The sequence below is a fragment of the Gambusia affinis genome, linkage group LG11, assembly GCF_019740435.1.
Source record: "Gambusia affinis linkage group LG11, SWU_Gaff_1.0, whole genome shotgun sequence".
NCBI classification, from domain to species: Eukaryota; Metazoa; Chordata; class Actinopteri; order Cyprinodontiformes; family Poeciliidae; genus Gambusia; species Gambusia affinis.
In genome coordinates, this window is record NC_057878.1 from 25,664,281 (window position 1) to 25,686,966 (window position 22,686).

Below are 22,686 nucleotides of genomic sequence, written 5' to 3' on the forward strand. Positions count from 1 at the left end.
TCCTCTGTAATAATCAGTTTTTATGTTTCTAGCAGTAAACCGTTATGTTGTTACCGTTACCCCTCCGGTCAGGAGGCGTCGCTATGGAAACTACGGGCGGTTGTTTAGCTTCGGTGTCCGGGTAAAAAGGTAAGGCTCCCGGTTTGAAAGTGAAAATTTCTTCCCGTTAAACTGAAAAAACTAAATTAACCGCAAGCGATTGTCCCGGTGACGGATTGTACCAGAACTTCACGGCGTTAGTTCAGGTAGAAACTTTGGTCAGTCAGTGGTTCCGGTGTTTGCATGCTAGGCGGCTAACGGATCTGTTTGGTTCGGGTTTGGCTTCTAAAGTCCCGCTTGTCTGTTGTGGTTTGGTTCTGTTCGGGTACTGATGTTTGGGTGGTTAAACTGTTAAGGCCATTCTTAATCCGGTTCTGATTCGGACATAACTGTTGGAGCGTCAGCAGTTTAACAGATTAAAACTCAAACCGATTACAGCCGAATAGAGGCTAACAGAGCCGAGAGTCAACTCTAGCAGGACACCAAATAAATAACAAATTCGTATTTTACAGCGAGTCATTCATGTAAAGTGTTGCATATCTGTGAGTTTTTATGTTTTTAGCTTACAGCTGATGGAAAGCCTGAAATGCACTCCCTTTACTATTTTTGTCCCCTGTAGGGCTGGAACTAATGATTGTTTTAGTTTTTGGTTAATGTATCAATTATTTTGATGATTAACAAAATTAGCATGTTCTGCAGAGTTGCATTTAAGTATTTTATACAGTATTAGAAATACATCAAACGATGCAAAGAAACAGATAATTCAATACTTTTTAAGTAAAAATTGAATTGCCTAAAATTCAACAACATAGCATTTCTTTAGTGTATCCTTGATAATTTGTAGCAAAGAATGCATATGCAGATAAAAACTCCTAACATCAACATGTGAAAAGCTCAGCCTTTTTGCATCAGTAGAGTGTAGAGACTATTTGAGGATTTTTTGGGGGGGATTAACCAGTTAATAATTGGATAGAAAAAAGTGCTTATTAGGATATTTTTTTACAGAATTTGAACCAGGTGAAACTAAAACTATAGTTTATACTTATATAACTAATATGTGGGGGGTTGCATATTTTTGTACAGTTTTGGTTTAATTACTGCTCTGAGTGTGCAGATTGTTCAGCAAATGTTCTATTTCTGAGTTTGTATTCTACAGTTAACTAAATTAGTTTACCATCATTTGAATACTGTGATTAATCCAATTAATCGTTTCAGCCCTAGTCCTCTGTAGTCAGACTGATAGACATTAATATGTTGTGTGGCTCTGTTAAAGTTAATGCTGAAGTTATAGTGGAAATAAAGTTACAGCTGAACACAGAAGACAAACCCTATTCTCTTTCCAAGCATGGAGTCAAAGCTGCTGAATGGCTGGCAGCAGCAGAAGACGGAGCTGGAGGTGGAGGTGTGTCGACTGCAGGAGGATCTGGCGGAGAGCCGAGCTGAGAAGGAGGAGCTGGAGTCCAGGAGCAAAGCTCTGACGGACAGGGTGAGGGGCTGATCTCCCGATGTGGCTCATGGGAACAACAAAGGAAATCAACATTCTCAAAATGTTTCTCTCTCCAGCTTTGCCAGACTCTGAATCCTTCGATGTCCCTGCTTGATGAGGATCAGAGGAGGTGGAAAACGAAGCTGAAGGAGGGAAGGGAGAGGGAGGCCAGACAGGCGCTGCTGATCCACCGCCTGCAGAACAAGGTGAGGCCAGAGGGGGCGCTGTGGAGCAGAAACAGTTCATTCTGCATCTCAAGTCAAACATTCAGTTCATCCAGAAAGGCATGATGTCACGATCGCAAATTCAGAGTCATCATTAGCAAATTTTGCGCTGACTTGCAATTTTCACCAATCATCGCAAATTTACAGCAAATCTGACCAATCACCTAAATGTTTTCTGTATTTCATTCTTTTCTGACCCACCCCCTTAGCCTCTTTTTAATTTAACTCCCTGTACCACTACAACTCTTGAAAGCCAAACCTGCAAGATGAAAACATGTGACACTAAACTGGAACATTTATCTTTTTTAATTTTTTGCAAAGCCTTTTAGAGATGTTCTATAGGTCTGTGTTTGTACAGAGTTTTCCTTCAAACAAACCATGTGTAAAATGAGTAATGTGGTTAATCCATGCTATTATATTATATTTAGCTTGTTAAAAAGAATACTAACGTTCTAACTTAGGTTACGTTGCTTGCTAGTTAGGTAATGCCAAGAATAAACCAAATCCCCTTTAATTTTACAGAAGTTGTGCTCACTTTTGCTGTACATATGTTTAGAAATAATCTTTTATTGTCTCAATAGAAAGAGCAAAGAGTCAAGGAGGAGACATTAGACCAGAGGCCAGCTGTTGGCTCTTCTCAGGAAAAGAGGGATAATAGCTTGATTAGAAAAGAGAAGGAAAGGGAAGATTATGTGTTGCAATTTCAACATGTTGAGGGAAAAATAAAGCTTAAAAAATTTGCAACTTTTTGAAAAAGTGCTATGAAATCTGTAATTTTAGGCCGAAGCAATCACAAAAAAAACCATCAAAACATGCTGGAGGGACTGAACAGTGAACATTGACTCCACCCACACCGAGTGAAAATGGAGATAATGTTCAAGATTTGACTGTTTTTCTGTAGGTGATCGAGTACAGGGAGCGGTGTCACCGTCTGGATCAGCAGTTGCAGGAAAATCACTCCAGGGTTCTGATCTCTGAGGTCAGTCCAGAACCTCAGCGGTACCACAGAACCTCCTGGATACAGCAGGAGAACCGCAGCTGCTCAGATGTGTTTCTGTTTTACAGCAGAGAATCAAAGATGAGCACAGCCAATCTCTGGAGAACGCCCTCATCAGTCTGGAGGAGGAACAGCAGAGGTAGGTATTTGTGTGTGTGTGTGTGTGGGTGGTGTGTGGGCGTGTGTGTGTGTGTGTGTGTGTGTGTACATTTCAGGCGGTCGGAGTTGATCACAGCTCACCATCTCTTCCTCCTCAGGTCCACCAGTCTGGCTGACACCAACGCTCTCCTTCGCCACCAGCTCAGCCAATCAGAGCAGACCAACCAGGAGCTGGTAGAAGACCTCCAGAAGCTGACTGCTGATTGGACGAGAGCCGTGCAGGAGGCGCAGCAAAAAGAGGCCGATTGCCAGAAAGAAAAAGAGGTTTGAGGATCGTTGGATATAAACTGATGTTCAAACCAGAAGAAATGGAACCAACAGGTTGTGTGTATGTGTGTGTTTCTGTGTGTTTAGTGTCGGTGGGGTCACGTGGGTCAGCAGCAGGCCCGGCTGCTGTCACTCTGGAAGTCAGTGCTTGATCTGAGGCGACAATGTCACACGCTGAGAACAGCTGCTGACAGGTCAGTTCAGTCATGTGACCTCTGACATCATCATGGTTTCACTTCCTACTGTTAAAGCAACATGGCTGCTTTAAACCCTTGAAAATGCTTGAATTTCAATTAAGTGTTTTCAAGGCTTGGAAAGTTCTTGATATTCAAACTGCTCAGTCTTGTAATAAAGTCCCAATTTATCCTTTGATTAAAAGCCTAAATTTGGAAAACATAATTTACAGTTGAACTCACATATTTTCATGCACCAAAAAAAGACACATTTATTTTCTCTCTACTTGAAGTTAAATCAGACTTTCTTGTTTTAAGTCAGTTAGAATTACCAAAATTATTTTACGTGAGACTTAACATGTTATATTTAGCTTACCCTGTCCCTGCTGTAGGATGTAGTATTCCATCACAAGACATTTTAATTACAACAATAAACAATTAGAAAAAAAAATCAAGCTTACTTAAATCAAATTTTGATAATTTTGAATTGATTCAGAATTTGTCAGGACGAGGAATTACAATTCTCTGTAGAATCTCTTTTTTTCTGCACATCTATAGGTTATGTCATATAATAATGAATTGAAACCAAAGTGTGGTCCTGGAAAAGTTTGAAAACTAACCATGAAACTGCTTGAAAAGTGCTTGAATTTTACTGTGGGAAAAGTGTTTGAACCCTAAGGTCAGAGGTCAGTTTGGTGTTTAAGCATCTTCTTGTGGGTGTTTTCCTGCAGGGATCTGTGGCAGCTCAGGGCGGAGTTTTCCAGACTCTCCTCGTCTCTCCTCTGCAGCTGTGACTCCGTCTGCTCCTCACTGAGGCTCAGAGCCCCTGAGATCAAACCCGCCTCCTCTGATCTTCCTGCTCCGTCATACTCATCTCCTCCTCTGTCCTCCACTCTCATCCACCCTCCTCCAGACTTCTCAGGCTCTCCTCTTTGTTCCCACTCACCTTTCCCTCTGGGGTTATTCACCTTAGGAGAGGAAGAGGAGGTGGAGGAGGAGGAGGAGGAGAAGCCATTGGAGTTGAAGCTCCAGCATGAAGTGGAGGTGTTCCAGCTGGAGCAAAGGTAAACAACATGTTGGGTATCAAGGTTGTGCCGGAGGCTCAGGTCTTTACCTCCCTTCGTCTGTGTGTGTGTGCTAGGATCGATGAACTCAGTCACTCCCTGCAGACGGCAGACAGAGCGAAGGAGGCGTCGGAGGCGGAGGTGGAGCGGCTGAGGGAATCAGAGAGGACGCTGCAGTCGGTCGGTCATGCTGTCATCAGGATGGTGAGCCTCTCCTCCAATCAGTTTCTGTTTCTTCCTGGCCCGACAGTTCATTTTGACCTATTGTCTTCAGTTCCGGTCCCTGAGCAGGATCAGCAACCAGACGCCAAGCGTCTCTACAGACAGCGTCCTCAGTCTGGATATGTCCTCCCTTCTGTCGGTTCTGTCTCAGACTGAGAGCATGCTGCAGTGGAAACATGAGGAGCTGCAGGTTGGTGACTAAAACAGGATCAAACGCTTTAGGCCCAAAACACACCATTTGTATTCCACGATTCACTCTACTACCAGTAGACCAAAATAAAGACCCAGCTAAATGTGGACTGTGTGTGTCTGAGTGTTAGGGGGCAGAGCTAAGTCTGCGGCGGTTCAGCGAGGAGCAAAAGTCTCTGCAGCTCCACCTGAAACAGCTGGAGGAAGAAAAAGAGCAGCTGGACATGAAAACTGGGAACATACAGCAAGAACTGAAACACACACTGGACTCTCTGAGCAGGTGACCAAGCTGCTGCCCCCTGCTGGTTGCTTCTGTTTTTGATTTAACTTTGACCGATCTCATTAGTCATCACGTATTATTTCTTTCATATCCGTCAGTGAAGGATTTTATCTTTTAGGAGATTCTGGATCAGATCATCAGTTCTCCAGGACGAACTCGGTTTAATTTATCGTCGTTTTTTTGTTTAGGTAGCCGTTTGATCAAAATTGTGTTTCTGTGACAGGGAGAAAGAGGCGTCCACCTCCCTGCGTCTGCAAGTGGAGGAGGGGCAGCTGAGAGGGGAGGAGGTGAAGAGGGAGATCGACAGACTGAGGAGAGAGAGAGACAGAATGGAGGAAAGAACCCGAGAGCTGGAGGCAGAAAGATACAAACGGTACCAACAGGTTCTACTGAGACATGTATGATATTATGATATTCTGTTATTTATTTTGCTTTTAACTGGTTCTGTCATGATGTTGAACTTTTTACAGATATTTTCTTAAAAGAAATTACATGTATAAAATAGATTCCCATTTATTAATTAAGTTTTTCTGTTTTACTTACTGTTGGAGGATGTAGAAGCATAATTATTGACTTGCTTTTACTCAGAAGCATATAGGAAAAAAAATAATCCAAAAAAGGTAGAAACTGTGAGCCTGTCTGATACTAATGCAACATCCCAAGACCTTTTTTGTTTTTGTATCTACAATGACTTACTGACCATTTTTCTACAAAAATAACAATATTTAATTGATTTCAATGAAATTGTTATTTTGTAGTTAATTATTGAGCAGATACATTTTTAAAAAGTTGTTATACATACATATTTTTGTGGATTCACATGCTTTTAACTTCATAATTTTGGTCCAGAGAAAAAGTTTGAACAAAGCAGGTTTAGTGCTTCCACTGTGGGGTTCTACTTTGGGCTGGGCGATATGGAATAAAGAGAAAGTCTCCAGTTTTTTTTTTATAACCAAATCTGATTTTAATCAATTTTTTTCTCCCATTGCTTTCTTTTGTAAAAATTAAATTACAAACCAGGAAACATTTTCAAAAAGTGGCTTTTATTTAAATATTTTTTTCTGTGAGTTTTTTCTGTGAGTTGTATTCTGACTTGTTTAAGTCAGAATATTAGCAAAATAAAAACTTTAATGAAAAAGTCTGAATAATTAACTATTTATTTTCTTCCTCTTAAAATGACTGCTTCATTCTCCTAATATTTCAGTTGTAATCTTGTAATATTATGACTTTATTCTCGGAATTAAGAGAATTAGAGAAAACTCTTATACTTTGTCATAGAGTTAATAAATAGAAACTCTAAGACACACTTGTCAAACAAGATGGCCACCCTGGGTTTGCTGACATCACTCTGAACTACGGAAACCCAAGGAGTGCATCTGAGAAAAAAGTTCCAATCTTCAAAAACCAAAATTTTGGTTTATTTGATAAAATCGGTTTATACCCCTGCCCTCGTTCTGCTGTCCTTTCGGGTTTTACAGCTGCTCTCTTTGCTGCAGGGTGGAGGCGGAGCTTCTGGAGAATGTCCAGCTGTCAGAGAGAGAAACTCAGCAGCGGATTGAGATCCACAGCCTGAAGGTAGAAACTCTGCTTCCAGTTTTATTACCTAGAGAACTCACATCTGCAGGATAGAAACAAATACCTGCTGGTCTATCTGCAGGTGATGCTGGAGAGGGAGCAGCTGGACAGGCAGAGAGCAGAAGAAGAAGGTGCTGATGCCAGAGAAGCCTTGAAGAAGGTTTGAATGTTTCAGACTGTTAAGTGGAAGTTAGCTGTTCATTTTAATCCTGTGTTTACTGGTGGTGCCGCTCTCTCTCTCCCCCTGCTGGCGCTCTCCGCTCAGTGCAGGGAGTCTGTGCTGCACCTCTCCTCCTCAGAGACGTTGCTGAAAAGGGAGGTGCAGGAGGCACGGGATGCCCTGGAGAAAGTGTCGGCTCTGAACTCGTCTCTGGCCACAGACAAACGAGATCTGAACATGCAGCTGCTGAAGGTAAAACTTTCTGCTGCCTGGCTCAGAGGCTCCAGGGCAGCTTCCCGTATCTTCATCACATCTCTCCGGTCATGTTTGTTTCAGCTGGAGACAGAACTGTCAGACAGCCAGTCACAGCTGCAGACTCTGAGGTCAGAGGTCAGCGTTCTGCAGAGAGACATTAAAAGTCTGAGGAGTGAGTGCAGCCTCCTGAGGTGAGTCTTTAGTACTGGAGAAGAACCTCCACCCTTAGCGATTTGGTCCAACCAATCAAATCTCTTCAGAGTTCAGTCGGAGACGGATGCTGATGTCATTCATCAGCTGAAGGAGCGACGCTCACACCTGGAGAGAAACGTGGAGGAGAAGGAGAAGGAGCTGTCCTCCCTGAAAGAGGAGAAGAAGACCACAGATCAGCAGCTGGACGAGGTAAACAGGAAACCACACTGATGTAAGGTTGGGAGCGTCATCGATAAAATCCATTTTATTCTATTCTTAGTTTGGTAGATTTAACTTTTGGAATATTGGGATTTTTTTTCACCAATTCTCTCCTTGGGTTTCCATAGTTCAGAGTGATGTCATCTTGTTTGACATGCATATTTTGCACTTCTGTTTATTTGGAGTTTGAACTCAGGTCAACTCTACAACAGAATAAAAGGGTCAGGTTATGATTGTTTTAATTACAAGAATAAAATTTTAATATTTGGGGAAAAAGTAGTAATATTATAAGAATTTCAAAAGATAAAAATAAAGGAAGAATGTTGAGCATATTGTGACATTATACTTTGATATAAGTTTTACAGATATTTTATACTCAATAGAAATACTTAATCATTTAACACTTTATAATAAATTATTATCATTAGGAAGACTTTGAAACAATTCTGTATGTTTTTATAAGACAGAACCACACAGATTGAGGTGTTCCCAATAGATCCTGGTAACTTTTTTTCTGGTAATTTTAAGACGTTTATTCAGGTAAAACTGTGTCTTTATTTGCTAATAAAATGACTACATTCTCGTAATTAAACTAAAATCTTCACATCCTGGTCCTAATATGCTGTCGGGCAACTCAAAAACATTTTTAAAACAACATCCACAAATATTTTCACTTATTTGTTTTTCTTTTTTTCAGAAGAGAAAGCAAAAAAATTAATATCTATTAAAATGATAAAATTGAATCAGATTTTATTTTTAAGCCAAGTCTCAAAGCCCCACGTTGATGTAACTGATGTTGACCTGCATCGTGTTTGACGGCTTCTCTGTGCTCCTCAGTTTTCCTCCCAGCACACCCTGGTACGCGAGGTGCTAAAGGAGATGCAGGAACAGCTGTGGAAGATGGAGGAGCAGCTGAATCAGACGGAGAAACAGAAGGAGGAGCTGCAGAAAGAAAGCAAGAAGCTGCAGGAGGAACAGGAAGTTCAGAGGAGATACAAGGAGCAGCTGGAAGAGGAGTTACAGGAGCAGAGGTAATGAACACACCTGACGTCAGCCTCCTGGTCCTCCTAACTGGTGTGTCTCACCACAGGTCCTCTGCTCCTCCTGCAGGTCCGTGTCGGTGAACCTCCACCTGCAGCTCCGTCTGCAGCAGCAGCAGCTCTCCCAGTCCGAGGTGGACAGATGTCAGCAGAACACACACATCTGTACGCTGCAGCAGGCCAAAGCCACCTTGCAGGGTCAGTCAGAGAGAGCACTGCTGTTGCTGGTTCATCACATGGGTCACAGGTCACAGGTCAAAGATCAATCAATCAATGGTCAGGAACAAGAACTGAAACTGGATAAAAAAGCTGTTGAAGGTCTTCAACATTGGGGCCACCTTAGCAGGTGGTTATGCCTTCATGGCATTTTGCTGACTTGGGTCACGACCCCAACGTTGAAGACTTCTGGAATAAAGAATCCTTTTCAAATCAATTTGCTGAAAATCAAAAATAAGGAATCTGTTCAAGTGAGAGAAAAAAAAAGTTCAAACTCCTCCTGGAGATTTATTTAGAAAGTTTCAGAGAGAAAAACAGAAAGGAGTCTGGTTGTGACTTAATGTTTCTGTCTGTCTGAAGGTGAGATCGAGTGTCTGAGAGGAGAACTTCAGCGAGAGACGGCAAGAAGAGAAGATGAGAGGGAGCAAAAGGAAAGAATGCTGGAGGAAAAGAAGGAAGTGAAAGTAGGAATGGAGAGGCTGACAGAGGAGGTGAAGGAGCTGCAGACCAGAAGGACGGAGGAAGACGCCAAGTGGAAGGAGGAAAAGGAGTTGTGGCAGAGAGAAAGAGAAGTTCTGAACAAAGAGCTCGGCATGAGAGATGGAGAGGTGGAGGCCCTGAGGAGGCGCACAGAGGGACTGATGGAGGAGGTGGAGGAGAGGCAGAGAGAGGTGGAGAAACTGAGGGAGGAGGTGGCAGAGGGAGTGACTGAGATCAGCTTCACGATGGAGAGACTGCAGAGAGTAGAGGTAGAGAAGGAGAACCTGGAGGAGCAAGCAAAGAGGAAAGAGGTCAGTCTGGAAGAAGAGAAGGTGAAGAGGAGAGAGGAGGAGAACCAGAGGGATTTAGAGACGGAGGCACTGTGTGAACGGATCGAGAAGCTGGAAACAGAAAAGATAACAATGGAGGAAGAGCTCTATCTGCTGAGGAGAGAGAAGGAGGAGAGGCAGAGCGAGAGAGCTGTGGCGGATGAGGAAATCAGCAGGCTGAGAAAAGAAATCTCCTTTTTACAGGGGGAGGACAGGAGACAGAGGGAGAAACAGCAGGAGGAGCTGGAGGAGCAGCTGAAAGAAAAAGTTGGGGAGGTGGAGCTCCTGAAGGTGAAGCTGAATGTGGCTCAGGAGGAGTATGAAGAGATGAAGGAGGAGGTGGAGAGGAGGGAGCGCGGCCTGGAGCGACAGATCAGTGCTGTCAGGGACAGAGAGGAGGAGGTGGAGGAGCTGAAGGAGAGCCTGAGGCTGACTGAGGAGCAGAAGGAAGAAGTAGAACGGGAACGGCAGGCAGTCTGTCACAAACTAAAGCAGAAGGAGGCGCGGGAGGAGCAGCTGGAGGCTCTGCTGACAGAGACTCAGGCACTCCTTGAGAAGGAGAAACAAGAAAGAGGAGAAAAAGAGAAAATGATAACCTCCTTGGGCAAGGAGCTGCAGGAGGCTCAGGCTGAGCGAGAGGGAGCAAATAAGAGGGTCAGAGAGAAGGAGGAGGTCTGTGAGCAGCTTCAGGAGGAGGTCAGGATGTGGGAGCAGACAGGAGAGCACAGTAATAAGGAGGTGAAAAAGCTCCAGAAAATCAATAAGGAGCTACAAGAGGCAGTGCAGAAGCTGACGGCCACACTAGAGGAGAGAGAGGAGGAGTGGAAGGAGAAGGGAAATGCGAGGGTGAAAGAGGAGAAAAAGCTCAACAAGGTCATAGAAGAGCAACAAGAGGAGGTGCAACAGCTAAAGGCTGCATTAGAGGAGAAGGAGGAGAAGGTGAGGGAGTGGAAGGAGAAGGCAGACCTGAGTGGGAAGGAGGAGAAAAAACTCAGCAAGATAGTTAAGGAGAGAGCAGAGGAGGTGAAGCAGCTAAGGGCCTCACTGGAGGAGGTGGAGGAGCTGAAGGAGACTCTGAGGCAGACAGAGAAGCAGAAGGAGGAAGAAGAACGGGAGCGGCAGGCGGTCTGTCACAAACTGAAACAGAAGGAGGTGCAGGAGGAGCAGCTGGGGGCTCTGCTGATAGAAACTCAGGCGCTCCTCGAGAAGGAGAAAGGAGAAAAAGAGAAAATGATCTCCTCCCACAGCAAGAAGCTGAAGGAGGCTCAGGCCGAGAAAGAGGGAGCGAATGAGAAGGTCAGAGAGAAGGAGGAGGCCTGCGAGAGGCTGCAGGAGGAGCTGAGGAGGTGGCAGCAGACAGCAGAGCACAGTGATAAGGAGGTGAAAAAGCTCCAAAAGGTTATTAAGGACCTACAAGAGGTGGTGCAGAAGCTGACGGTCACACTAGAGGAGAGAAAGCAGGAGTGGAAGGAGAAGGCAGAGGTGAGCGCCAAGGACGAGAGAAAGCTCCACAGGGTCATCAAGGAGCGACAAGAGGAGGTGCAGCAGATGAAGGCAGCGCTGGAGGAGAAGGAGGAGGAGGTGAGGGAGTGGAAGGAGAAGGCAGACATGAGTGTAAAGGAGGAGAAAAAACTCAACAAAGTTGTTAAAGACAGAGTAGAGGAGGTGAAGCAGCTGAGGGCAACACTGGAGAAGAAGGAGGAGGAGGTGAGAGAGGGGGAGAGGTGCAGAAGGATTGAGGAGGAGAAGAGGAGGAGGACTGAGGAGAAGGTGAGGGAGGTGGAGCAGGAACTGGAGAAAGAGAAGGAGGTGCTGAGCACAGTGAGGGAGGAGAGGAGGAGGTTAGAGGACAGAATGGAAGCAAAGGAGAAGGAGCAAGAAGGGAAGCTAAAAGAAATGGAGGAACAGAGTAATGTTCTGAGAATGAAAGAGGAGAAACTGAGAAGACTGGAAGAGGAACTGAGCGAGGTGAAAGAGGAGCAAAAGGTGCAACAGGAAGCTGAGAAAGAGCTTCATCTGGAGGAGGAGAGGAGGAGATCCAGACTGAGAGAGCTGGAGGAGGAGAAGGCAAAACTGCTGGTGGAGCTACAGAGTAAGGAGATGGAGGTAACAGGTCTTGCAGAGGAGGTGCAGAGAAAGACAGAGGAGCTATCTGAGCTCAGAGAGGAAGTGCAAAGAAAGCAAATGGAGAAGGAGGAGGAGCTGAGATCAAGAGAGGAGGAGTTGATTAAGAGTAAAAGGGAGGTGTATGAACTGAGAGAAGAGCTGTATAAGGAGCAAAGGGAAAAGGAGGAGAAGCAGGAACAGCTGAGGAGCTTTGAAAAGGATATGGTTGCTCTCAGAGAGGAAATGCAGAAGGAGAAGAGACAGGAAAAGGAGGAGAGGAGGCTGATGGAGGAGATGCAAATAAAGCAACAAGAGAAGGAGGCGGCCTATGAAGCAGAGCGGGAGGAGCTTAGAAGGAGGGAGGAGGAGTGGAGGTCAAAGGAGTTGATGATCAACCAAATGGCGCAGGCGGAGAGGAGGCAGATGGAGGAGGTGCTGGAGGAGCTGATAAGTAGCAAAAGGGAGGTGTCTGCACTGAGAGACGAGATGAATAAGGAGCAAAGAGCAAATCAGGAGAAATTGAGGATGTTTGAGGAGGAGGTGATTAAAGAACAAATGGAGAAGGAGGAGAAGCAGGAGAAGCTCCGAAAATTTGAGAAGGAGGTGACTGAACTCAAAGTGGAGCTTCTGAAGGAACTCCAGGAGGGGGAGAAAATCCGAGATGAACTGATGAAGAGGAAGCAGGAGGTGGAGGAAGAGGTCAAGAGGACCAAGGATGCATTAAAAGTCATCATTGAGGAGGTGAAAAGAGAGAAGGAGCAGCTGAAAGAGAAATTAACAAGGACAGAGATGGAGGTGGGGACTGTAAAGGAGGCCCACAGGAGGAGTGAAAAGGAGGTGTTACTGCTCAAAGAGGAACTCCAGAAGGAGCAGAAGAAGAAGCTGGAGACTCAAGAGAAGCTGAAGGAAAGTAGAGAAGACATCTTGGATCTTACAGAGGAAGCAAAGAAGGAGCGCCAGAGGAGGGAGCAGGTGCAGGAGGAATTGAGAGGTGTTCAGCAGAACGTGGAGGTGATGGAGGAGAGCCTGAGCTCCCTGCGGAGTCAGGTATACAAACAACCCAGGGAGGAGCAGGAGATGCTGAGGAGGTGAAATCCATTCAGGGTTTCCTCCAGAAAACTAGCTAAGTCTGGTGGTCGGGGCGCTGGGCGGTCCACCATGTTTTTTAAATTAAAAATGATAAAAGTTCAAAGGAAATTTTAAAATATGACTAGAAAACTACAGCAGAGTTACTGAAAAACATTGTAATACTCAACATACAACTTACTCTTAAAAAAGGCAAAGACAAAAAATTCAATTAAAATACTTTTTTTTTTTTTAGCCCCTAAAGTTAAATCACAACTTAAAGTAATCAGCAAGTGGATCTTTAACCCTTGAGGCGCCTTTAAATCGACTCCACAGTATTTACCTTTAGGTCAAAAAACTATTGAACACATCACAGTTTTTCACAATGCAGATATTCACATTAAATGCATTAAATTTTTTCATCAGCTTCAAAACTATCCAGAGGTAAAAGGTTTTCAAATTTTTGAAGGTAAAAAACCCACATTATCCAGTATTTTTCAGAGATAAAATGCTGAGCGGAATGTTGTGTGTAATGTGGGTGTTTCAGCCTTGGACAAGTTGAAAAATGGATAATATTGATTTTTATGCAATATAATTTTTAGAGCAATTATCCAACACTCTACTATTTTATTATAAAAATGTAATATATTACCTTTTCAACAGCGTAGAACCTATGCACAGACAATATATGTTTTAAACCTGTTTTGTCATGTAAAGCACATTGAACTGCCTTATTGCAGCTATACAGATAAACTTCACTTTTTGTCCAAATAACAAATTCTTTGAAGGGAAAAACAAAATATGCAATATTTTCTACATAGAGACACCAAAGCTGCGCCTCCTCACTCGGAGCATTCCATGTATTTACTGACAGCCTCTCCTGTAAAATTGAGAAGTGCAGGATTAGCTGCAAGATGTCTTCATGGAAAGAAAGGCCGAATGCAGTCAAAGGGCTGCTGGTTCTGGCAATTGAGAAGTAGTTTGGATCCTGGAGTCAAGGTAGGAGGAGAAAAGTATGGCAGAGCCTCTTCATGTGTGGAAAACCACAGGATTTCCTCATTTTATGATCTACATGGAGATTTCCCATCACCCATTGCCTCCTCATTTTCTTCCTCCTCCTCTTGGCTGCAAGATTCCTCCTTTGCCAGGCAGCCATTCCTCCGCCAATCCTTCCTGCCCCTCATATGAATTCCCACTTCTGCTTATTTTCTCCTCAGAAACCCCCCTCCTTACTCTCCCCAGACTTCAAGATTGCTGCAACAGTTTCTCCGGAGTTAGTCTTCTACTCATGGCTTTCATCTGGAGAAATTACCAGCTAGACAAGGCTGCACACTAGCCTAACAGAAGACGCACCTACATAAACATGCTATGCTAAACATCAGTCTCTCCTTCGATAAAGAAAATGTAATCAAAGCCAGCTTGGCTTTGATTCTTCAAAGTACACACACACAGAGACGAAATGTTTTCTCAACACTCCCTTACATTATTGCCAATACACTAAAAAGTTGTGTTCAGTATTTTTATTGCCATGCATTTTGATTAGTAATAGAACCATGTCACCATTAAAATGTGATGAAGCGTGGTCATTTTAGGAGGCCCATCACACTTATGACCAGTTTTCCCTGTATTTTGAAGATAGAAGCTTAGATTACTTTGGTGTTCATGGGAAAGTTATTTCAAAATGCCACGGTTACTGTCCATTGAAAACATGCAGTTATAATGGGAGCCAATGGGACCAAAATTTCACAGAGGGTAAAGAGTGAGCAGGGAGCTCATATCATCGCTTGTTCTTCAAGCTTTGCAATGAAAGGAACAAAGACATTTTAAAAATAAAACAGTCCTGGCCAAGTTTCATGTAGTTAACCTTTAATGTGACTGAGATATTGAGAATAAAAGCAAAAACTGTTAGGCAGGATGTCCCATTTTGTTCCATTTTGTTCCATTTTGGGCAAACAAGGTGCCCCAAGGGTTAAACAAGCTGTTTATTGCTGGTTATACTCAGTGGTCTGCAAAATACTTAAATTTTAACACAGAACTTAGATCTAGGATTTTAATATTTATTTGTTGAAGATGATAAATCTGATTTAATGATTTCAAAACAAATAAATTAAAAGATTTCAAATTGCTTAACGTTTAAATTTAGGACTTAAAGGGGTTGGCAAGTTTTCTTTGTAAACGTGCAAATAATCTAGAATAGTTTGATTGTTGCGTTACTATAGATCCAATCTGATATCATGAGTTTAATCTTTGTGTTTTAGCTTGGTTTGCTGTAAACAATAACCAATAATCACTGATTGCTTTTGAGCTCGGCAAGTCAAACATGCGTCCCTGTCACAGATTCCACCAAACCTGTAGTGAAAGAGTTGGTGATTTTCTTAACAGGAAGAAGGGCTCTAAATCATATTCTGCTCAAGGCATCAGACAACATTGGACCAGCTTTGGTCACATTTAAACAAATAACAAGAAAAAATAAATAAAAAGTGGACAATGATAAGTGTTTATACGCTTAACAAAATTTTCTTAGGGTAAAACATTCATGTATTTCTTGTCTGAAGTTTTTATTTTTAGTAATATATACTGCTGGATGCAGTACTTTGATTTGCTGGCTGAGATTGGTTGTTATTTATTGTTATCTATCTTGCAGTATTTGCAAGAAATACTCTGAATGAAAAAGGCCCATCGGTGATTGATTGGGGATGTGGTTCATTTTCATTACCTTTATGAAGTTGCAGTGCAGATCCAGACCCAAGCACTTATTGGGTGAGCATATGAGACGTAAATACACACGCCACACATCATTCTTTGTTGACAAATATATATGCACTCATATCTTTGTCAATATATCTAAACACTTAACGCGAACCTTCAAAAACACAACTATAATTGCAATTTGTGTTGAGCTTTTATACTTGATATCTACCTTGATGGTAGAGGGGAACCTGCTCTGCAAGATCATCTCTCAAATCACAGACAGCCACCTCGCTAGGTGCCAATGGTGGGACAGGTGCGCGCCCACGGCCTCTGCCATTTTCAGTGCATCAACTATAAATCCATCTTTGTCACCACTGTTACTGGTGTATTAAAAAATATATATTTAAAATTCATAAACAAGCGACGCTAAGCCTGGTTGGGGGCAAGCAAAGCCAGGCTGCCCGCCAGGTTTGTGATACTCTGGTTTCTGTTTCAGGTGTGGAATCTGAGCCTGGGCCAGGAACAAGCTCAAAATGAGCTGAAGGAGAAGGAGGAGCAGAACCAGGAGTTGAAGGATGGCCTTAGGGTGGCCCTGAAGGAGATGTCTCAGCTGGAGGTTCGCCTGAAGGTACAGTGTCCCCTGCTGGACGCAGACAGAGTTACAGCCTAAGGTCATCATGTTTGACCTGTCTGTGAATCCTTAAAAAGTCTTACATTTATTTACCTAAAATGAAGGCCTTTAAATGGATTAAATTCATTTTTTAAAGTAGGTTAGCCTTAATATTTCATCACGTCTTAAATTATGCCTCAACACGAGTATTTAATTATATTTTCTATGTATTCTTTTACTTAGCTAACTGCTAGCTTTTTCCATCTATCATGAGTAAGTGCAAATTTATTGATGAAGTTTGTACATTCTAAAGAGGTGACAGGTCTTAAATTTCATTCACAATGGCCTTAAAAAAACACTTATCTCTTTGACTCCTCGCTTAGGAGAGCCACGCTGAGGGGGAGCGTCTGAAGACCGCCCTGGTGGAGAAGAAGAAGGAGATGGACAAAATCAGAGAGGAGAGTCAGAAGGTGGCCAATGAGGAGCTGGATAAGCAAGGAGAATTGGAGGAGCTGCGAGCCAGAGTTAAGAGCCTGAAGAGGAGAAAAAGTGAGACGTTAGAAGAGCTGGACAACGCAGAGAAGAGGATGAAGGAGGCTGAGAGGAAGTGGAAGAGTCAAGTGGAACAGATGGCGAAAGAGCAGGTGGTGAAGCTGAACGCTCTCAATACAGAAATCCAGATACTGCGGAGGAAACAAGAGCAGGTGGAAACAGAGTGGAGGTCCAGGGTGGAAGAGAAGGAGGAGGAGATAGAGAAAGCGAGAATGGAGTTGCAAGAGAGCCAAACCGAGCTGAACAGGTGCAAAACCTTAACAGAGGAGCAGAAGAATCAGCTCTACGTACTGACTCAAAGCAACAAGCAGCTGGAGGCAGACAGGGACCGGGTCCGAGTGGCCCTGGAGCGGACAGAGTCAGCCATGATTGGTTACAGGGAGAGAGCGCACCAACAGGTGCAGAACCCCGGGGCAGTTCCTCGCTCAGAGGAGGTCAGTGCAGCGTCTGATTGGTTGGGTTAAGGGCAGATGACCTCTGTGGTTATATGCTTACACCTGGCTGTCCTGATTGACCTTGAGAGAAATGTGTGTCCTCAGGGTGACAGACTGTTGATCCTGCAGCATCAGGTGGCTGAACTGGAGCTGAACCAAAAACGGATGGACAAGAAGAATTCCCGTCTGGAAAGCCAGAAAGACAAGCTGAAGAAAGACAGAAGTCTTCTCAAAGACACGTTGAAACAGGTGTCCACTGCCGTCCACCCTCTCTTCTCCATCACTAGCACATTAACTCTGGGCTTTTAATGGCGCACTGGAGCTCTTGGTTTTCCATCCTAGGAATGTATACAGTGATCCCTCGCCACTTCGCGGTTCACTTATCGCGGATTCGCTATTTCGCGGATTTTCATAATGCTTTTTTTTTTTTTTTTTTTTTTTTTTGGTGCATTGTGCTCTGCATTCTGATTCGCTAAAAACTCACTCCCACTTCTTGTATCAAAACATGCTACGAATTGTGCTATCATTTTGTCGTCTCGTGCAGTTATATGTACGTACATAAAACAGCTTGGCAAATTTACATTAAGTTGGCCAAATTATCTTGTAATTTCGAAGAAGAGAACACTGCAGAGCGCAGTCAGGATGCAGCAGTCTGAAGAGCAGTGAAACGGCCTACACGTGAGTCACTGTATTTGTATACAGTACATGTAATAGTTGCTAATTGTAAAAAAAAAAAGTTTTCTATTTCGCGGATTTCACTTATCGCGGGTCGTTTTCGGAACGTAACCCCCGCGATAAACGAGGGATTACTGTACTGAAATTGAGGTACATGGGTGCATTTATTCTAGAGTTAATTTAATACATACAGGCTTTAGCTTGTATATAAACCCCCTCTAATAACTTTTAAATGTCTTTTAGCATGTTTAATTTTGACATCACAATATTTTCTTTTTTTGTTTATTTTTTGGAGGCATTAATAACTGGTGTTGAAATAGTCAGCCCCTCCAGGGATAAAATGACAGATTTTACAAGACCTTTTCTAAAAGGTTGCAGTCATTGATGAGTGAATTTCCATTAATAGTTGTGATTCCAACTTCCTGAAGTGGTGAGCAGCTCACAGCAGACTTGAATGTTGATTCCTGGATTGTTCCTGTAGCTCCTGACCAGTTTCCTGTCGTTTGAGGGCGGCGGTTCATGTCTGTGATGAGTGGATGGAAACTTCCAACCACAGTTTCACAAACACAGATACTAAAAGTCCTGCTTTAATGTGTTTTGTGGTTTTTGTAAATTTGTGGGCCTTTTGTCTGTCAGGTGGAAGAGGAAAGATCGAGGCTCCAGCAGCAGCTTTCCCTCAGCTCTAAGACTCAGGCGAGACAGGTGAGTCTGTGTGACCAGGCTTCTCAGGTAAGCAGCTGTGACTCTGTGTGATTAACAGGTGTGTGTGTGTGTGTGCGTGTGTGTGTGGTGGTGGTGTGTGTTTAGTCATCTGAGAACACCGCTGACGTAGCGCGTACCGTGAAGGAGCTGGAGGACCAGGTGAGATCACCACAGAAGAAGAGTTTTAGTGTTTTAATTGGTCAGGTGGATGCTGATGATGTCATCATGTCTGCGCACTCAAGGTGAATCTTCTCCGCATCTCGCTGGCTGTGGAGCAAGAGCAGAAGGCGGACTTTATCGAGCAGTCGTCCAGAAATAGCGAATGGCTGCTCTCGATGAGGCAGGACCTGAACGATTCGCTGGCCGCCGTCTCACGCCGTCCAATCCCAGCAGTCCTGGAGTCCGAGACGCAGCGATTGGACCGCAGCTTGAGGGAGGAGGACCTTAGGATGTCTCTGAGTCAATCATAGCACACGACCAAAAGACTTCATATCCGAGCAGCTTAGATTTCTGATTGGACAGACTCTGCCTACAGTGAGTCTTTATGTAACATTGACCAATCAGATGAGACCAAAACATTACAGCTAACGAACTGCCACCTGAATACTTGTTTTGTTTTTTTAAATTTTATTTTAAATGTTATTTATTTTTTGTAAGCAGCTCAATAAACCAAAGGCTTTATAACTGAGGATGTTTGTGGTTTTCATTTTTTGTGTTAAGTGAATGAATCAAATTCAGGTTTGAACCACCAAACTGGGTCCAGTCCTCAAATATATATATATATATATATATATATATATATATATATATATATATATAGTAAACAATGGTTCCTCTGTTTCTGGCGGGTCGTTCAGCACCGGACCGGCTCAATGTTCTGATTCAGTTACTCATACTCAAAAAAAAAAAAGATAGCTAAGTTCAGGATCCCATCATCATGTTTGTCCAGCTTTAATTAAATATTATTCTGTTGTCCTAAAACCCAAAAACAATATTTTGCTTTTCCTAAATTATATCAACAGTTTTGTCCACATCTTTTAACCTACATGGGGTCATTTATAATATTCTAACCTAATAGTGGGTTTCTTATTTGTGTTGTTTTTTTGTTGTTTTTATTGTAATGCTTTAAAATCCGTTTTATCAGCTGACTGTGACCATGGATGACTGAACGATCTCAAACTGCAGCTTCCTTTGCAGCACAGACCCAAACGTTTGATACTAACCTGTTTTTTGTCTGCAGCTGGAAACATCTGTCCCCGTACCAACAACACAGAACATTTTTGTTTTGTTTCCAGTTTCCTGCATCGTGAATCATCCGAGTGAAAAGCGAAGCACCACGTGAGAGCAGAGCCTAACCTCCTGCTTCTCTCAGCTAGCAGCTGCAGCTGGTTCATGTCTGCTGGTTTAGGCAGAGTTCTACGGAAGAACACTGGGGCCAAAAAACAAAAAGAATTCTGACTTTTATCTCAGATTATCTCTGATTTCAAAAATCCATTCTTATGTGTATGACAATTATGTTGTTACCACATGAAAATCATCACCTAACAGTTTATTTCTTTTTTTATATAATTTGTGAATCTGCACTTTATCCCCCCTAAAATCCAGGCTCAAATTTGTTTGGGTAGATTTACTAGATTTGGTGCGTAAACAATTTAAATAAATTTGAGTTGGAGTTTAAAATCAGAATGAATCAAAATTCAACGTCATTTTTTAAGGTATATTTCTGCCAAAAATGTTACTCTTTTGTTTTTGTTTGTATTACATGTTCATCCGCTAGGGGCACTGTTGTGCTAGGAATATACGTTTATGCTTTTGTACTTTTCTTCAGTTGGAGTCGTCTGTTCGGTTGTTGTACTTGGCGGAATAAATGGCTACAAAGAAACAAGTTATTTTTACTGACTAACATTGGTAGCAGAGGATGGTTAGTAACTACAGAGTTCCGCCGACGTTTGAAGAACGAAAGCCTTACGAAAGCTGGAAGAATGAAGTCAACATTTGGACGAGAGTTACAGATTTGGAGAAGAAAAAGCAAGCGCTTGCTGTCGCCCTGGCACTGTCTGGAAGAGCGCGGGACACGGCGATGGAAATTCCGGTAGACGATCTCAATAAAGACACTGGAATGACCACATTGTTCGCGAAACTAGATGACTTGTTCTTAAAAGAAGAAAAGGACAGGATCTATGAGGCGTACTCGGATTTTGACCGAATTGTAAAAGAAGTTAACATGTCGATGGCGGACTATATTATTGATTTTGAGCAGCGTTACTCGCGCATGAAAAAATACAACATGGAGCTACCTGACGCAGTTTTGGCTTTTAAGCTTTTGGACACCGCGTGTTTGGACATAACGGACAGACAGTTGGCTTTAACGGCATGCTCAGATGTAACGTTTGCTTCTATGAAGTCCGCTTTGAAGAGAATATTTGGCGAGAAAAGAGGTGCGGCAGCAGAAGGCATTAGCCAGGAGTCCGTGTTTGCAACGGAGCAACGGCGGCAAAAAGGCAAGTACTGGGGGCAAAGTCCCCATCAGAAAACTCCGCAGCCTGGTACAAACCCGCTGGATAAGTACGGACGACGGTCAAAATGTGCAGTGTGCCAAAGTACTTTTCACTGGGTTAAAAGCTGTCCGCATAAAGCTGATAGTGTTAAAATTGCTGAAGATGCAAAAGACGTGGAAGAGTGCAACTTAACTCTGTACACCAAAGAATCACCAACAGATGCAGAAATATTCATGACAGAATGTTTTGGCTCGGCAATAATAGACACTGCTTGTACTAGGACAGTTTGTGGACAAGAGTGGTTGGACAACTACAGTACTGTACTACAAAAGAAAAGTGTGAAGATTATGAAAGAGACAGAAACGCAAAGTCGCAGGCCCTTCAAGTTTGGAGATGGAAAAATCGTCTACTCCATTAAAAAGGTAAAGATACCTGCTAAAATTGGCAACACAAAGTGCAATATAGAAACTGAAGTAGTACCTGCTAACATCCCGCTGCTTTTGAGTAAAGCCTCGTTAAAAAGGGCAGGGACTGTTTTGGATATGGAAAGAGACAGTGCAGTGATGTTCAACCAGCCTATCAAACTGGACTTTACTAGCTCAGGTCATTACTGCGTGAACATTGTGGACAGTGAAAATAGACATTTTATTCACTCTGATAAACTATTAGAAGCTACTGAGGAAGAAATACTGACTGCAACAGACAAGATGAACAAAAGTGAAAAGATGAAAGTTCTGGAGAAACTTCATAAACAGTTTGGACATGCCTCTGCTGATAAAATACAGAGACTTTTGACTAATTCTGGCAATAAGGACACAGAATGTGACAGCCTGCTGAAAAATGTCGTGAACCAGTGTGAAGTGTGTCAAAAATATTGTAAGACCAAACCAAAACCTGCTGTCGGCTTACCATTGGCATCTACATACAATGAAACAGTTGCTGTGGATCTGCATGAACTTGAACCTGGGGTTTGGTACCTACATATTATTGACCAGTTCACTCGTTTCAGTGCTGGCAGTGTCTTAACCACCAAGAGGTCTTCTGAAATAGTCAAACGTTTTATCCATGATTGGATCAGTGTGCATGGTCCACCACAAAAGTTGTTCAGTGACAATGGTGGTGAGTTTAATAACGAGGAAGTGAGAGACATGGCCGAGAACTTTAATATTGAAGTTAAGACGACACCTGCTTACAGTCCGTGGAGCAATGGACTGTTGGAGCGCCATAATCAAACTTTGACGGAGATCCTACTAAAAGTCAAAGCAAGTACTGGATGTGACTGGAGCACTGCTATGGATTGGGCCCTGATGGCAAAGAACTCCATGCAAAGTGTCCATGGATACAGCCCACATCAGCTGGTGTTTGGGCAGAATCCCAACCTGCCCTCTGTATTAATAGACAAAGCTCCAGCTCTAGAGGGCACTACCAGGAGCGAATGGGTTGCCAAGCACATTTCAGCCTTGCATGCTGCAAGAAAAGCTTTTACAGAAGCAGAATGTTCAGAAAGGATACGCAGAGCATTAAAGAAACAGCTGCGGCCCATAGACGAGCGATATGAAACTGGAGACAAAGTCTTTTACAAAAGAGTGGATTGTCCAGAATGGAAAGGTCCAGGAGTGGTGATTGGTCAAGATGGTGCAGTCGTTTTTGTTAGACACGGAGGCACCTGTGTCAGAGTGCATCAACTCAGATTGAGAAAAGTAACCCATGAGAATGAAGCGCCTGAGATTACCTGCAATGAGGAGAACATTCAAGGACAACATACAGTGGACATCATTGAAGAGAAT

The 22,686-nt window shown here is 43.1% G+C and overlaps 1 protein-coding gene across 3 annotated transcripts; it reads left to right on the forward strand.

The window, feature by feature from the left end:
• Positions 1-22: 22 nt before the first annotated feature.
• On the forward strand, positions 23-19,090 carry si:dkey-230p4.1 (trichohyalin). 3 transcript variants are annotated; one of them, XM_044131635.1, is made up of 26 exons: positions 23-129; positions 1,384-1,525; positions 1,603-1,731; positions 2,651-2,728; positions 2,815-2,885; positions 3,004-3,169; positions 3,260-3,366; positions 4,077-4,409; positions 4,487-4,613; positions 4,684-4,821; positions 4,952-5,100; positions 5,324-5,473; positions 6,597-6,675; positions 6,758-6,835; positions 6,941-7,087; positions 7,172-7,281; positions 7,351-7,492; positions 8,339-8,532; positions 8,612-8,739; positions 9,118-12,719; positions 15,925-16,056; positions 16,422-17,024; positions 17,130-17,273; positions 18,336-18,401; positions 18,507-18,560; positions 18,644-19,090. In XM_044131635.1, exons 1-26 carry the CDS (start codon positions 23-25, stop codon positions 18,869-18,871), a joined length of 7,404 nt encoding a protein of 2,467 aa, XP_043987570.1. In that variant the 3' UTR covers positions 18,872-19,090. The 3 variants fall into 3 exon arrangements, with proteins under 3 accessions (XP_043987570.1, XP_043987571.1, XP_043987572.1); XM_044131636.1 differs by having other exon boundaries at positions 2,818-2,885; XM_044131637.1 differs by lacking the exon at positions 23-129 and adding an exon at positions 130-245.
• Positions 19,091-22,686: the final 3,596 nt, after the last annotated feature.

Excerpts from the sequence above, each read along its gene's own strand:
- si:dkey-230p4.1 (XM_044131635.1), top strand. The coding sequence starts at position 23 with ATGTTTCTAGCAGTAAACCGTTATGTTGTTACCGTTACCCCTCCGGTC. Across the intron at positions 6,676-6,757 it reads TTGAGATCCACAGCCTGAAG|GTGATGCTGGAGAGGGAGCA; the intron begins GTAGAAACTCTG and ends GTCTATCTGCAG. Across the intron at positions 7,088-7,171 it reads TGAACATGCAGCTGCTGAAG|CTGGAGACAGAACTGTCAGA; the intron begins GTAAAACTTTCT and ends TGTTTGTTTCAG.